Raw genomic sequence first — 17710 nt, 5'->3', positions numbered from 1 at the left:
CTTTCTTCAGTGCTCTTTCGGCAGGTTTTGCTGTGGTGTGCCCTACAAAACATGCTAAGACTGGCACAGACAACGTGGTCAGCACCCTGACAACTTTGTCTAAGCATGTTTTCTTCTCCTGCTACTTGGGACAGAGAAGTGAGAAAGGTAGATGATAAAGGGATACCTACTGAGATACTGCTGTAAGACTTGGAATACCACGTTTCAATTCCTGTTGTAAGCAAAATTTGAGAACCTGGGCAAACAATTTGGTACCCTATGTACCAAAGTCTTCAAATATATGTTTCAATTTAAACTGAAGTAGCTCCTTCATTTTCACTTCAGTATCTTTCTGTGGTGAAATGCACAGTTAAAATCACAGTGCCTTTATCTGCCAAGCTCACTGTTACTTCAGGATAGGAGCACGAGTCCTACTAATTCTCTCTGCCAATGTTGTAGGTTAAGGGTTAACTGGAGGTGGAACTCCTCCCTGTGGGTGGAAAGCCTGTCCCAAGAAGGAGGCACTGGATAATGTAATGTGTTATTCCCTTCCTTTTCCTGCATATTCTCTATTTAAGAGGCAGGACTTCCAGAGTTCGCTCTCTTGGCTCCTGCTTTCGCTTTGCAGTGTGGGAGGCAGGCTTTGCTGGCAGAAAGCTGTTTTGATGCATGGTGGGGCCTAGTCCATTGCAGATTCTGGTTTTGTATGTATTCCTTTCCCTTTAATACTCTTTGTACTTTGTTTATTTTAGTTAACATTACTTTTATTAAATTCCAATTCTGTGTGAGTCTGGTTTTGTTTTTCCATTTAACCTTCCCCTGCCTAGCTTTTCCCTATGGGAAGAGAGGGAGAGGGAATGGTGGTAAACTCACATACTGTCGAACCAGGACAGTCCTCTGCCTTGCTCATAGAGCTGAGAGAAGGGAAACAGTCCCAGCCCTGAGAAGTCCCTTGGGATAGCACAAAAACTGTACATGTACTGTCAAACAAAGTTATTAGTAATTAATCATTAGTAATAAAACCAGCACTTTGAAAAGACTTACTTTTTTTCCTCTCCCCATAACACACCCCATGCATTTGGTATTTTACTGTCAATGGGCTAGCTCTTTGGTATTATTCAAAAGCACAACATTGCACACTACTTTCTTCTCATCTTTCCCCATGACCACACATACAAATGATTTAAAAACAATTTAAAACATGTCAAACCACTTAAGGAGACTCTAAAAAATCTAATGCATGAAGTTAACCATCAGCATGATTCATTATTGGGAGTTCCACTGTTACAACTTGACAATTAAGAAATATTGATAAATGTATACATATTATTGATGTCAATTAAAAAGCACAAGATTGATTAACCTCCCAGAGGTATGTGGCACAAGTAGTTAAGAGAGTAATCACCCCCAGTAAGTATTCACTACTGACAAATGTGCACAGAAATTAGACTGCTGTGAGACAAAATGTACTTTCAATTAAAATTAAGATCATTTGAACACATAACCAAACCATGCACCAGTAGAGGTTAGGAGCTGACCTGCTGGAGAAGGACCTGGGAGTGTTGGTGGACAAGTTCACCATAAGACAGCAATGTGTCTTTGTAGCCAAGAAGGCCAACAGTCTCCTGGGGTGCATTAAGAAGAGTGTGACCAGCAGATTGAGCGAGGTTCTCCTCCCCCTCTACTCTGCCCTGGTGAAGCTTCATCTGGAGTGTTGTGTCCAGTTCTGGGCTCCCAGTTCAAGACAGACAACAAATTACTGGATAGAGTCCAACAGAAGCTACAAAGATGCTGAGGGAAGTAGAGCATCTGTCTGAGAAGGAAAGGCTGAGAGACCTGGAGCTGTTTAGCCTGCACAAGAGCAGACTGAGAGGGGATCTTCTCAATGCTGATATATAGCTATAGGCTGGAGGTCAAGACAATAGCACCAGACTATTTTCAGTAGTGCCCAGTGACAGGACAAGAGTCAACAGGCACAAAATGGAATCTGGGAAGTTCCACCTCAACAGGAGGAAAAACTTTTTTCTTGTGAGGGTGACAGAGCTCTGGACCAGGCTGAACAGAGTTTTACAGTAACAGTGCCAAGACTCTGGGACAGATTGCCCTGAGAGGTTGTTCATGGCTCTTTCCTGGGCCACCTTTCCTGGAGGTGTTCAAGGCCAGGTTGGATGAAGCCTTGAGCAACCTTGTCCAGTGGAAGGTGTTGCCACCCTTGACAGGGGGGTTGGAACTAGATGATTTTTAAGGTCATTGCCAACCTAGACCATTCTATAATTCTATGACTTGATGGTGCCAGAGAACCCGAACAGGCTGCTCAGAGTGCCCTCCTGTGAAGAGATTCCAAACCTGCCTTGCCATTGCAATCCTGGCCAATGTGTTCTGGGTGACCCTGCTTTAGCAGCAGGGGCTGGACTACATGTTTTCCAGAGGTCCCTTCCAACCTCCAGCATGCTGGGATTCTAAAACTGGGCCAACAACAAAATCATGAGAATTACAAACAAGATTTGCATTAATCTGAAAGGCTAAGTGATGAGGTCACAGACTGCTGTCCTTAACCAGACATTTGGATGAAAATAGCGTTAAAAATTGCAAAGCAGCTACTCAGCAAGTTAATTATGCTCACAGGACATAGACTATGAACATAGACTATTTAGCCCCCACACTGCAATATTCACAACTTCTCTAGTGAGGAACAAGACCTTGCTATAGGACAAACAGCAGATCTTTGTTTCAAAACAAAGTATGCATTTGTGTACATTCTACAGGTGATCAATATAAAGGTGAACTTCAAACTCTGCTCAGTAATGGTTCACACTTCCTGCAATGCAAACAGCCGGGGAAGGACATTCAGGCAGGCCATACCTCGAAGGGGGTGATGCATACATCTGATGCACCCCAGAGAGAACAACAGTAATCAGTCAGTTTGTGATTTAAAAGTGCCTGGAAGAGTTTGGGCTCCCTTTTTCTTGCTTCTTTTTACTTGTTTTCCGAATTAATGTACTGGCATAATGCCTGTCACCAAGATGAAGGGCACTGCAGATACAGCTTTTAATGTCCAAAAAAAACCCCAGGCTCACCTCAGAAAGCACAGAGCTGAAGACAGCAGCAATGCACCAGTATCAAGGAGACTGCGTAAAAACTAATTAAACTTCTCTCTACACTCTTGTCTAGAAAACAGTTTTCTTTGCTTCTGCTTCCAAGGGCTGGGTAAGACATGCTGATACATAGTCTAGCAACTTCCTTCCCTAAAGCTTGGCCTTCATCACAACTTCAAGGATCAAACATTTCCCTCAAACACAAGCAGCTTACCTCAGAGACTCTAGACAGAATCCAAATTACTGCAAAAAAGGATGAAACTGAAACATAGGACATCAGTGATAAAGCTTCTTTGTTTGAAAGAGCTTTATGTGATAGCCATACATAGGTTTATTGTCAAAATAAATCACTGTGAATTTACCTGTCTGCAAATACAGTCAAATGGTATTGGTGACAGAGAACATGTTTAGTGCCATGTCAAACCACTGGTTAATTCAGTGAACACCCAGAAAACATACCTGACAGGACCATGAAGAAGACCTTTTTTGTTCCCCCTTTTTGAAGTAACTTTTCCTGGATTTTTATTAAATGGCACTTAATGTTGGTACACTTTATGAACAGGTTTCATTTGGGCAAGTAATTTTAAAACAGGAAAACAACTGGTGCCTTTGCAACTGGGATAATGGAAGAGTTTTGTGACTGAACCAGCAGAAGCAGCAAGAACTTATTCAAAGGGGTAAACACAAAACACTTGTGAAGCAGATTATTGGAGCAAATAGGACAAAATAGAGCTCTTTGCAGGATGGTCTTATGCTGAGAATGAAGAAGAGAATAAATCATTAAACCTGTCAAAATGTCTGTAGAAGGAAGTAAAAGAGACATTTGACTTAAGGGTGGCATGGGAAGATTTTACATACTATGTTTTCAAGGTACTGAGGTGAGAAGCAACAGCCACCCCTATGAACTGTATTCACACACTGGGCAGAAGCCCTTGAGACACCAGACACAGGAAAGTGGAAAGCATGAAGATAAATATCCATGAAAACAGAAGCTTTCCTTGCTTTTGGAGCCTTCTTCAGCAGGCTGGTTCAATCAGCGCTGCTAACTGGCTCAAGGAGCTAGTGACCCATGAAGCTGACAAAACTTAACTCTTTTCCACATGGAAGTCTACACCTTGCATTCTCTTGATGGAATCTGAGATGCTGCCTCACCAAATTGCTCACTAGAAAGTAACTCCTTCTCCTGTCCTTCAGACAGCCCTCCTCTGCGCCTAACATCAGGTGCTCAGAGCTCTGGACACATTACGTAACTACTTGCTGTTAATGACACAACCCCAACCTCACAGGATTAGCCACTAAACACAGGTAACACAAACAATGACAGCTCTCTAGGACAGACTCTTTTTTTTAAAAGCAGCTGCCAAATGTCAAATATATATATATATATATATATGTATAATTATTTTTTAACTCATACATCACATGCTGTGTTTTACACAGAGGCTCTTAGATCAGAAACATAAAGCCTCATTCTACCTCTGAATCGCAGTGGCTTGCAGCCTAAAGGTTACTTCAGTACAGGGTCTACTTTGATGCTTAATATTGCAGGCAGGACCTGCCTCTTGTAATTTAGACAGCAGGGCAAACAGAAGCAAATCACTTGTGAAAATACAGTCTCTCCATCAGGGGAATTAAAGGGAAGCCTCTGCTCTGGACACTCAGAGATGTAAACTGGAGAGCCATGGCACTTGAAGATGGCCAAAATTTTTTGTCTGCTACTCTTCTTGCACATTCAGACACTAGAAATTAAGCTTATGTGAAAACTCTGGGCTTTTGGCATCTGTTGTAACATTACAGATCTCCAAAAATATCCTATGTGCCTATTTGGGAAGGCTTGTGGAAGCAGACCTCACTCTTAGCGTGCCCTGTGGAGGGCTAAGCCCTGACTCATTTGGGTTTGTGTCCAAATTTACCAAATCTGTTTCAAAGTCACTCCTATTACCTTGTATTCCTTTGTTTCTCCTCTCCTTCCCCTTCAAAACCCTTACAGATATTTACTGGACATAAAATGCATTTACTCTCATTGTGGAACACAAAACCAGTATTGCTCTAAATTTAATGCCTCCCTATTTAAATGTCAAGCTTTCTCTTGTTTAGCTAAAAGAGAGCCATTATCCATGCTATGCAATACCCTCTTCCATGTGCATCTATGTCTCTTTCCAAGTAAAGAGTACTGAAACATAAGGCATGTAAAGGATTTCTTCCTGGTAGGCTACTGCTAAGAAGAAGATATAAAATAAAAAGGAAATACACAAATGAGCTGTTTTCAAATCACATGGCTTGTAAGTGCAACTTTTAAACATAAGAAAAAGAATTTAAATGATCTTGAGGAAAAAAATTCTGTAAAATGCCAAAGAGCTTTGGCATTTAAAAATATCTCCCCAATGCCTTTTAAAAACCAAAGTCAGCTAATTGAAATTCAGTGTTTGGTTTTGCCACAAGCTTCCAGCATGATTTTGGTAAATCTGTGTAGGGAATCAGTCGAGTGAGAACACACCAAGAGCTGACTACCAGACCTGCAACAGGCTAGGAGCAAGAGAAGTGCAAAAAGTGGCAAATATAGAGAAAAACAAGAGTATGAGACTGAAATCTCACACTACATGACACACATTTTTATCAAGGCATAGTCATAAAGCATTTAATTAAGTTGCTCAGAGAGGAGGTAGATGGCCCAGTCCTCAAAACACTCCGGGTCAGGTTGGCTGGACCTCTGAGCAACGCGTTCTAGTTGAAGATGTCCCTGCTCAGCGCAAGGGGGTTGAACTCGGTGACCTTGAAAGGTCCCTTCCAGCCCAAACCATTCTATGATAATCAATGAATCAATACTGCAATGCATGCACTTACAACATGCTGTGAACATGAGAAGTGCTGCAAGTACTCAATATTTATCATTATCAGTGGAACCTTCTGAGTATAGTTCTTATACTTCAAACCTACATTTCCTTCATTCTTCTACACACCTGCAAGGAACAGTAAGAGAGCTCAAGTCTGAGTAAACAGAACTCAAAAGAAAAGTTCCCTTAGAAAACACCGATGACCAGCCAGCTGCTGAGGAAGAGGATCCACATGTCCTGTTTAACTGCTCTCGGCGCACCCTCTCTTTCTCGTAAAGATTTGTGCAAAGCATGCTTCTGCTTGGATTAAAGGGACAAACAAAGGCTGTGAAATATCAAAACTGAAGTAGTTGTGTGAGGTCAAAACCAGTACAACTGATACTAGAGCCTTCAGAGCTGCCAAGAAAACCGAAATGAACCTCCTCAGCTGCTTAACAAGATGACTGGTTACAGCTACAATCTAAAACTGAGGAGAAAGTACTGTGGAGAAACACTTAAAAATGAGATAAATTAGCTATAAATTATCACTGAGATTTAACCAGGGCACACAGGTCTGATATAGCTTTTGAATTTCACTTTATATTCACTTTACATTTCACTTATATTTCCAGTTCAGAGAGCATGTGCCACAATGAGCATAGCAACTACTTCAAAACACTCACCATTATCCTGTCTTCAAAGTGGCTTCCATAAATTTTGGATCTCAGCACCAGCAAGTTCTCTTACCACCACCATATTCCAGCAGTGGTGGAAACTCACGTTAGTATAGATGGGAGATGGTTGTTGGAATAACCCTCAAAAGACCTCAAGACCCTACCTCAAAACTTTGTACACTTTCTGTTTCTGATTTCTTGTGACAGTGCATTTTGAAATCACAACACCCCACTTCACAGGGAAGACACCACAAGCTCTGCTGTTTACACAGGACACACACACAAAACCTCCACACAAACAGCACTGAGAAAAGAATCAAAAGTTGTTCCTTACTGTAGCCAGCCCGTTTTTAAATTGAAACCAGTAACAAGCAGAAGAGGACTAAGGCAGAGATTAATGATCCTCCATGCTTTTCAGTTTTATAAAGTTACTTTTAGAACATTCAAGCAAATGGTACAGTGACTGACATGAACAAAATGACAGTAATCTGTCACTGCTTCACATTTCCCACTAGGCTGACTCATATAGTTATTTATGAACCTTACACTTCAATGGTCACTTTGATGACTAAACCATAAATTAGAATGTAAAGTGAATATAAATTTGATTTTAGAGTAACAACAAATTGTCAGCAAAGTGGGATATTATTTAATTTCTATCGACACACTATGGAAGTCAGCAAGAGCAAGATGTGCTACATCATAATAAACTCCAAACGTAGCAGAAAAAAGGATGTTAGACCTCATGTCCTCCTCAGAGCAGTGCCATGAAGATGATCAGAGAGCTGGAGCACCTTTTCTATGAAAACAGGCTGAATGAGTTGGGGTTCAGCTTGGAGAAGAGAAGGCTCAGAGGACACCTAAGAGCAGCCTTCCAGTACTTGATGGGGGCTACAGGAGAGCTGGAAGGGGACTTTTTACTAAAGCATGTAGTGACAGGACAAGAGATAATGGCTTTGTCCTGCTTGTAGAGGGAGGCTTGCTTGTTAGAGCAGTGGTTTAAGAAACTCCTTAAATAGCTGAGATTTGGAACAACACATAAACAAACAAAACCCTGAAAATTTGTAACTGCGGCCATTCTGCATTATGCTGGTATGTCCCAAGGACAGAGCACCCTGGTTTGAGCTAGAACTGATTCTGTTCAGTGATTTGACTTCTCCACTCAGCCTCTGCTCAGTGATGGCACTTTCTGAGGTTCAGGGCATGTTTTTCACAGACAGCAACTGCCTCTGGCAGTGATAGCACTGATGGTTAGAGTTAAAGCCTTGGGCTGAGGAGCAGAATGGCTCTTGCTTAGACATGCTCCTCTGCAGGCCAAGGATGCTGCTAAATCTTGTGCCCTACTGTCTTGGTTTTGGCTGGGGTGGACCAGTCAGGATAGCCTGTTCAATCTGCTGATGAGTATTTGTTACCACGTGGAGTCATGCCAGTTTCATAATGAAAGAGCTGGCTGGAGCAAAGGATGATGGGGCTTGGAGTTCAGTTCCTGGAGGCTTTATTCTGGTTTCCAGTTTGGGGTGCTGGTCTCTTCTGCTGGGCTGGGTGCAGTTTTGGGGAGGAGAGGGTTCATTTTATGGCTGGCTTCTGCTGTGGCTTCTGCCTTTGCTTTTCTGTGAAACAGCTAAGGTAATTGCACATTGTATTATTTCCATTAAATTCTCCTCATCTCAACCTACAGGTTGTTTTAATGTTATTCTCACTCTCAGTCATGGCAGTGAGTCTTGTTAGAGTTGGCTGTCTTAAACGACGACACCCATGTTGGGGTGCAGGAAGTCAGAGGTGGCACCTGCAGGGAGAAGGTGACCCTAAACTAACCAACAAGGGATTCCATTTTATGGATGTCATCTTCAGGATAAAGCTGAGGGATCACCAGGGTGTAACTTCTTCAATGTCTAATGAGGACTCTGTCCATTCTGCCTTTGATCCTGATCCATGTGTTCCTGAATCCAGTTCCAAAATCCAGTTCCTGAATTCAGTTCCCATCTGCTGCTGAAAACAGTCTGAGATTTCCCCAGTGTTTGCCCCTAGCATCAGTGCTGATGGTGACATCACTGCCATAAGGGATTGGATATTGGTTTGCATTTCTTTGTATCTATTCCATTTTATTGTTCTTATTTCCATTCAAGCTGGTTTAGTTTTCTTTCCTAACACATCAGTCTCTCTCCCTTCTTCATTTTCTTTTCCCTTTGGGAAAGGAAAGTGGTTCATAGAGAGCATCTGCCACTCGTCTAAGTAGCTGACCCAGCCCTAACACTTGAACAGAGATACCCTCAAACTAGCAAGAGCAAAAGATAGGTACTTAATGCCATTTGCTTGTCAAGAATTTGATATGTTAAGATATTTTAATGTATTAAGATGTAGTAATATGTATTAAATACTAGTTTCTTATGTTTGAAAAAGTGAAACATATAGAGAGATTTTCAGAATCTGGTAATAAACACAGTGCTATTTCAGGGAAGTAGAACTCTACATGCTCTTTGCTTCTGAACATCTTCCTGGCTGAAAAGTTTACAGCTATGTATAAAACAGTTTTATGTGTCAGATTTATGTATTATGTGGTAGAGCAAAATGTGGCTCTCAGTGAGCTCTCTCAAACTCAAGTCAAGAAAGATTTCTTGTGAAATTTCTTTACCATTGCCACAAAGTGGCAAGATGTGAAAAATGAAAGTTGGCAGATTAAAAGCGTTCTGCTGGTGGGATGAAAAAAGCAGAATCCATGCTAAGAGAAAATAACAGATCTTGTCTAACCTTTATTGCTGTCATTTTTTTGACTGAAGAATTAAATGCACAACATTTTTACCAGCGCAAAACACAGGCTGATACATGTTCATATGAAACAGTGAGCTACTGCCTGCCATTCTATGATTCTGGTATTGTTCATGTAAAGGCCTGTTAGAGATACTTGTGCACATACAGATACACGTTTATGACTGATTAAAGCATTCACTAGCAACCCATGAATGCAAAATGTCCTCAAGTCCAGCTCCTCCTTTACAAAGAACAGTGTGGGTCAGTTAAAGATTACTACGCCTGCCTGCTCTTGCTGCTCTTTTCAAGGCAACTGAAAAGTTCTATCTGATGCTGAAGGACAATCTTTAGGCTGAAAGAAAACTTCATAAAAGGTGCAAGACAAGATGTACAGCATAGAAGGAAAAGAATCTGCCCTGTCACATGTCTATAGAGTCTACAGTACCAAGGTATTGCCTTGACAGAGGAGTTCCATTATGGCTCAGAGTCAGTAGATCCAAGTTTTTGTCTCAAGAAAAGCTGAAAAGCTTTTGGTTTAGGTAGTCTTATCCACCACTTGACTTAGAACTGCTCTTTTTTATTAGGCTCACAGAACCAGCGAGCATCAAATTCTACCCACTTCAAGTAAGGAAATCCTGAACATTAAGGTACTATAAAGCAGCTTCCTAATTTCAGCATCCCACAAACACATCCACAAAGCAGAAACAAGAAATTTTTGACAGTAAGACCTGCTCTGGTTAGTGGAACAAACATCCCTAAATGCCCAATTGCAACCATCACGGAAAAATGAAAGTTTCCCACGCTCTCAAACTCAGCCATACAAAAACTAGGGTCCAACCAGAAATGGTGAGATGGTTTTGACCAAAGAGCTATTTTTCCATCTTCAGTGGCACAAGAAAGTTAACTGAGGAGAGCAGAACTCTTGAATAAAATGAGAAAGAAACATACCTGCCGATGAATAATCTCTAGGTTTGCTTTGGCTTTATTCACTAGTTCTTCTATTTTTTCAGAATCCTTTATATTCTTGTTTTCTCTGAAGGCATCTCTTATCCTTCTGATGGCATACATTCTAAACACAAACAATAAAACGTGTATTCATAGATGTGTCACAGTTCATGACATTTCAACTCCTTCAAAACACGAGGATTTAAAACAGTAAATACACACACCTAAATTTTACCCAGTTTTACACATAGATTATTTTATTTCCAGAACCACAGAATAATTTCTGTTGGAAGAGACATTTTAAAATCATTGAGTCCCATCATTATCTAACACAGCATCTCTGCATCTTGTGAACACCTCCAGGCATGGGTACTCAACCACCTCCCTGGGGAGCCTACTCCAGTGTTTGATAACCCTTTTGATTAGAAGTTTCTTCTGCGATCCAACCTAAAACACCCCTGGCACAACTTGAGTCCCTTTCCTCCTGTCCTATCACTTGTTACTTGGGAGAAGAGACTGACATTCACCTTGTTCCAACCCCCTTTTGGGGAGTTGTAGAGAGCAGCAAGGTCCTTCCTCAGCCTACTCTTCTGCAGACTAATCAATCCCAGTTCCCTCAGCTACTCCTAACAAGACTTGTTCTCCAGACCCTTCACCAGCTTTGCTGCCTTTCTTTGGACTCACTCCAGGACCTTGTCTTTCAGATCTGTTCTGAATTTGTAATCCAGCAGTCAAACTGATGGACCAACCACCAGAAAAGGGCTCCTTCCCCATCATCCCTCTTCTCTCCTGGCAAAGTGTATTTCACCCTCAGTCCAACACCTCCATATCCATTTCCCAATTATGAAGCAATAACAGGATGTGATCTTTGAGGCAGGAAGTGGTCATGTTCTCTGCTTTCAGAAAGTTAGAGCCAAAGCTGCAGCTATCTCCCAGTGTCTCTTTTCAACCCAGTGAAGAACTTCTATACAGTTTGTAGTGTACTGCTCAATAAAAAGAATAGGGCAAATTCCAATAGTAAAATACAATTTTCATTCTAAGCAGTAGATAACTTTCATTAGACATGTGCTTGGGAGGGGCAGGAGAAATGGTAGTAAACTGATGCTGCTTGATTATGTCCCACTTCTCTACCAGCACATCATATCATCTTTACCACAGAATGTAAGACCCTACATGTGGCACTGGAAGGGAAAAAAGGCTGCTGCAAACACCACAAATATTTAAATAGTGAAATATTTAAGAAATCGTTTTCAATCTGGTATAATTCTGAAACATGAGATACAAATGGTCTGAAACATGATTAAAAGCTCCAAAGATGACGTTGAAAAACAAAATTATTTGAGGAAGAGACCATGGAGTGGGGAGGAAGAAGAGGGAAGATGAACTGCCAGCAGCACTACCATTAGATGGTGCTGCCCAGTCCCTAATGCAGGCTCCACCAGCCAAGCAGCATATTTTCTCTTGGAACTCATAAATACTAGATCTCAGTCCAAGGAATCAGGATGGCTCTGGAGTGCCACCCTGCTGTCCAACACTGGCAGATGGTGCCTGCTTTTAATTAGGGTCTGTTCACCTATAATGCGACACCAGGGTGTGCGAGTGAGTGCGTGTGTGTTTTTATGTGTGAAGTTAATAGAATGTATTAAATATGAAAGCTTGTTCTCATCTGCAGCTGTTGTCCTAGTAAGATTTGAAGGGGAAGCAGCTTATTTCTTTCAGAAAACAAACAATCCCAGAACATTAAGATATAGTTTAAATTTATTGCTCTATAACAGAGGGATTTCAAATCACCCCATAAACAGATGCAAGGTTAAACTGTGCAGAAACTCCAAAAAGATTCAAAGACATAAAATATAGATAGATAGATAGAGATATATATATGGCTTAAAAGAAAAAAGAACAACCAGGAAGTACCCATTATAGGGCACAAGCCTTTCAAAATGCAATACAAATGAACAAATACAATCCATATCAAAAAAGAGAGTTGGAACTAAAACAAGTTCTTCTTCAGTATTACACCTACAGACTGGGGATTTTGGTTGGTACATACAGTGCATTAGTTGTTCCTTTTCTCTCTCTTCCTCTCAATACACCCAAAAGTTGTCAAGAAAGAAAAGGTATGTGCTGAGAAAACACTGCCAAAACAGTTTGTATCTACAGTCAGACAGTTGCACTGTATTTCCCTTTTGCAATTTCTTTAAACCTTTATAAACATTAACATTTATGTCATTGGCATTATTGAGACATGGTGGGCTGGCTCCCATGACTGGAGTCGAGGATTAGACAGGTATAAGCTCTTTAGGAGAGATAGGCAGGAGAGGAGTGGAGGAGGCATGGCCCTCTATACTAAAGACCAACTGGAGTCCATGGAGCTCCACCTGGGGGTAGAAGATGCAACAGAGAGCTTATGGGTGAGAGTTAAAGGGAAGGCAAGGGAAAGTGACATTATACTGGGGGTCTGCTACAGGCCACCTGATCAAAAAGACTAAGTGGCAGGGCACCAGCAATCTAACATATTCCTGAAATGCATGGATGACAATTTCCTCCCCCACGTGGTAAAGGAAACCAGAAGAAAAGGTGCTATGCTGGATCGTGTCCTTACCAAGAAGGAGCAGCTGGTGAGGGATGTGAAACTTAAGGGCAGCCTTGGCTGTAGTGGCCATAAAATGGCAGAGGCAAGAAGGCTCCGAGGAGACCTAATTGTGGCTTTCCAGTATCTGAAAGGGGCCTATAAGAAAGCTGGTGAGGGACTTTTTAGGTTGGGTAGTGATGGGACTAGGGGGAATGGAGCAAAACTAGAAGTGGGTAGATTCAGATTGGATATTAAGAAGTTCTTCACCATGCGGGTGGTGAGACACTGGAACAGGTTGCCCAGGGAGGTGGTAGAAGCTCCATCCCTGGAAGTTTTTAAGGCCAGGCTGGATGTAGCTCTGAGCAATCTGATCTAGTGTGAGGTGTCCCTGCCCATGGCAGGGGGGCTGGAACTAGATGACCCTTGTGGTCCCTTCCAACCCTGACAATTCTATCATTCTATAATTCTAATATCCTTAAGGCATCAAAGAAGGTGTGAAGCAAGCTCACTACTCTGGATTTCAAGAGAGCAGACTTCATCCTCTTCAGGGATCTGCTTAGCAGAATGTCATGGGATAAAGCCCTGGAGGGAAGAGGGGTCCAAGAAAGTTGGTCAGTATTCAAGGACTTTCTCCTCCAAGCCCAGAAGCAGTGCATTCTAAGAAGGAAGAAGGCAGGCAAGAGTGCCAGGAGGCCAGCGTGGATGAACAAGGTGCTCCTGGACTTACTTGGACCAAAAAGGAGACTCTATAAGCAACAAAAGAGAAAAAGGGCCACATGGGAGGATCACAAAGGACCCAGTACTCCAGATGTGGCCTCGGTAGGCAGAATACAAGGGAAAGCAATTTTGCATACAGTACATCTAAACAGCTCCTACAGCTTTCCTTTGGGAAAGATCCTAGGAATTCCAAATGTTCATTAAGAGACATCTTTGCAAATGAAGGCTCAAACTGCATTTCACAATCTACTATTTTTCTGACCATTCTTTGAAACAGATACTGAAAAAAGGCTGAAAGATGAAATGAGGCATTTTCTTTTTTTGTCATCCAAGTACACTGGAATTTTATTAGGGAATGGAACACTGTTGATTTATCTTCTGCAAACACCTTCTAGTGAGCTGGTAACAGCAAGACCCAAGAAAGAGAGTACAGCTGAATAAATTCACTGAGTGCTCTTTTATGCATCCACACTCAAAATGCTTTTCATGATCCCTACTTATGTGCATCTGTCACACAATAAACTCACAATTAAATCAAAAGTATGTTCTCAATGGGTAACAGACTCGGTGCAATGGCTCTGGAGCAAAGCTACCGCAGGTGGATGGCTTTGCAAGACAACAGATGCACATCAGGAGAAAATAGTGGCTGGAGTTTAATGCTAGAACAACACCAGGACCAAAACATTACCAGAGACTCACACAGAATGGCCACTACCTGCTCATGTTAAAAGACAACAATTCCCCCTGCCCCAAAATAGTAAAATTTGCAGAGTTATTAGTAGAAAACAGTCTTTCCTAATACTCTGTCATTCAGCTCTACCTTCAAAGACTTCATCTTTTTCCTTCCCTAAAGCACCATTGAAAAGCTAACGTGTCGTCATAAAAATGAAGCCTACAAGAAGTGAAGTTTGAAACAACAGCTATTAAGGAAAAATGAAATCACAACAGAGGCACTTTGGGAAATAACAGCTGCTTGGGGACTGAGATATTTTTATTGCAAAATGTTTACTTATGTCATATCAGACAATAAAAAATAATCTGTTTCCTTTTCAAGTCTTCACTCTTGTATCTTTGCACTCTGATAGAGTGAAAGAACAGAAGCTGAGATGCCATGCAGGCATACCTGCTTTTAAATATCCAGTAGTGTGTCTCCAAAATAGACCTTCCCAAGCAATATTTGCTCAGCACCACTTTGCATTTACCAGTGTCTCAACATCCTAAAGGTCGCCCTGCATAGCTAATGAGAAAATATTGTTACTTCCTTTGGGTCACTGACTCAACATGAGTCCTGAGATAAACTCCTGAACACCTAGTAACCACTATCCTCTAAGGCTCAGCATCCAACCATTCTTAAAGGCACCCAGAAAGTAACTTGGATATAAGAATGTGGTAGGAGTTAGTTGAGAGTCTCCCTAAAGCAGAGGTAAATTGCATCTACTGCTCTCCCCGTGTTCACAAATCCAGACAGGATTTCCCTTCTCTCAGACCCAAACTCCTCCTTCTCTGCAGTCTCAGAATACTATCAGTGCTGTTCACAGTTAATTGTGACTATTTTTGAAGCTCTGTGAAACAGCCATTTCTGTTGCTAGGCTTCTAAAAATAAAACCAGTGATTGGCTTAATTCTAAAAGTAATGAATCTATGCAGAGGGATTGCTGTTCAGAGGTTCAGGGTTAAAAGAAGAAAGGAAAGATGTCAAAATAAAAGCATTCTTTCTGTCTTACCTGGAGTTGCAACTGCAATGTTACATTGCAGGGGAGGTGAGAAAAAAGAGTGTTAGCAGTGAAGGATCCAATTGACCAAGTTCTTTGGTTAACAAGGCACTAGGCAAGGGTGCGCTGCAGGAACTAGAAACAGAATTTGCCACAGATGAAAAGTGTGCTGATGGCCTGAAGAGTCTAATAGCTCTCTGCTAAGTTTTCTCTGCCAAGACCCTGCCCGCTGCTCACCATGACACTCTGCAATGCAGTTAGCAGGTGGGGAATGCCCTAAAACCACAAATTCAAATCCAAGTAAGGCTGATTTCTCTCTTCTGGTTTTGGGGCAGATCTGGATCATCCCCTATACTGTGCTGCTGTTTCCAAACACTTCATACAAAAGGCTTGGCCTGCTGTGAATTTCCATTATAAATTCCATTAGAGTTTTAGTCCAGTGCTGTGGCCAAAATTCCCTTCTTCAGCACAGCCAGGGGTTACTGTTCTAAGAAGGGACCAAGTTCAGCTTTAACACAGGTACCCTGAGGAGACCAAATCATACTGTGCCTCTTAGTGACTGTGACCATTCACTTAGCAGCCCACTGGGTGCTGAGCGTCTTGGTTAGCTCACACAGCCCCACTGAAGGGTGGGTGTGCACAGGGCACTCTGCACACCTCTGGAGGCTGTGCCTTCCACCCACACCTACTGCACAGGAGGCAAGGGGAAAATGGTGACTTCCCAGGAAGTGGAGGGAGCAGGGAGCTGGAGAAAGCTGCATGGCTCTGCTTTGTCCAGCTATTAAAACTGAACTCCAGTATGATGGGAGGAATGAGGACTTGCTGGAGGTCATGGCTAGGGAGATACCCTGTAGAGTGACTGAACTGGCAGAATTACAAGAGAAATACAGCCAGCTCCCTTGGGAGCCTGGGACTGAGGGAATCAAGACAAGGGATGAAGCTGAGAAAGCCTTGACCAAACTCAGCAAGCACAAGAGGCCAGTAGAACAGTCCACCTGTCAGAGTCTTTGGAAAGAAAATATTTTGAGAGAATAGACATGACAACATCTCAGGAGATAACCTCCAGTGAAATAATGCAAGGGGTTCAGTTGCATCAGGATACAGTGAAGAAGATTGTAGATGAGACTATAGCTGTCAAGGAGAGGCATGGAATGAATGTCTATGTGAGTGGAGATCCTGCAAAAGCATCTGGACCTGTGCTGGATGCCCAGGCTGTGGTGGCTGCTGGTGCAAAGGGGAAGTTATAAACATCAATTCCTGAGAAAAGGGATTGAATATCAGAAATATGTTGACAGTACAAAGTCTTAAAATAAGAACTGAGACATTTAGACTTAAGAAAGACTTAAAGAAACAGTTCTCTGAAGGTTATCTGAGGTGAAGCTTTGCTGGCAGTTTTGACAGGCTGGTAATATTTAGTGTACAGAACAGACTCCTAACATCTTTTACTGGGATCACTTTGCAGAAGCAATCCTTGGATACTAGGAATAAAGAGGATTAATTTTGCCTCTTGGGTTTTGCTCAAGTAGACCTGTGCTTTGTGAGGCAGAATTTAAGCATCACAGATCCAAGATGAATCTAGTAAAATAAATCAGACTGAAATTAGCTAGAATCCAGTCATCTCATGACACACAATAAACCATAAATACAATTTATTAAACAATCTATATGGAGTAACAGACCTCTCATTCTGTCTGCTTACAAACCACACACCAGAAGTTACAGTATTTGGAATATTGGAGTTATTCACCCAACTTCATCCTCTGATCCATTTATCAGCTTTGGAGCCAATCCAAAAATCTTTGTTTCTTATAACTCAGTCAGTAGTGACAGACAACTGCTACAGGGCCATATGGCTCAGTGACCTTTCTCTCATTTAAAGCAAAGTACTGCATGTTTTAATGTAGCAAATGTGCAACATCGCTTTTGACAATGATGACGGATACCTGAAATTACCACGTAATGCTTAGCAGCATTGAAACTGCTAATACATGCAAAGCTTATTAGGCAAATTCAGAGCCTAAAAAACCCCATCCATTTGAAATGCAAGACACAGAATCACCGTCCTAATTCAGAGTACCGAACATCATTTCTGTAATACATTTGGGATTGTAAGTACAGCGCCTTTGCACAGTACATGAAAGGTTTCGGGAAGGTCAGATACACACTACCATAGAATGGTTTGGGTTGGAAGAGACCTTGAAGATCATCTGGTTCCAAGCCCCAAGGCATGGGCAAGGACACTTCCTATCAGACCAGGTTGCTCAAGGCCCCATACAACCTGTCTTGGAGCGCTTCCAGGCTCAGATTTCCACAGCTTCTCTGGCCAACCTGTTCAGTACGTCACCATCCCCACAGGGAAGAATTTCATCCTAATGTCTAATCTAAATCCAGCTTCTTCCAGTTTGAAGCCACTGTGTTGCCAAAAAAGGTTCCTAGAGTATGTAGAGGACACCTTC

The 17710-nt window shown here is 41.9% G+C and overlaps 1 protein-coding gene across 2 annotated transcripts in view; it reads right to left on the bottom strand.

Annotated features, from left to right (window-relative positions):
- The window catches only part of LYRM4 (LYR motif containing 4), a 76234-nt gene that overhangs the window by 50638 nt on the left and 7886 nt on the right, over positions 1–17710 (bottom strand). For both annotated transcript variants that reach the window (XM_054164082.1, XM_054164083.1), the window contains exon 2: positions 10258–10378. In XM_054164082.1, coding sequence (XP_054020057.1) covers positions 10258–10378 — 121 coding nt within the window. The remainder of the gene's footprint in view (positions 1–10257; positions 10379–17710) is intronic.

This window comes from Dryobates pubescens, chromosome 9, assembly GCF_014839835.1.
Source record: "Dryobates pubescens isolate bDryPub1 chromosome 9, bDryPub1.pri, whole genome shotgun sequence".
NCBI classification, from domain to species: domain Eukaryota; kingdom Metazoa; phylum Chordata; class Aves; order Piciformes; family Picidae; genus Dryobates; species Dryobates pubescens.
This window is presented reverse-complemented; position numbering and strand designations above follow the sequence as displayed.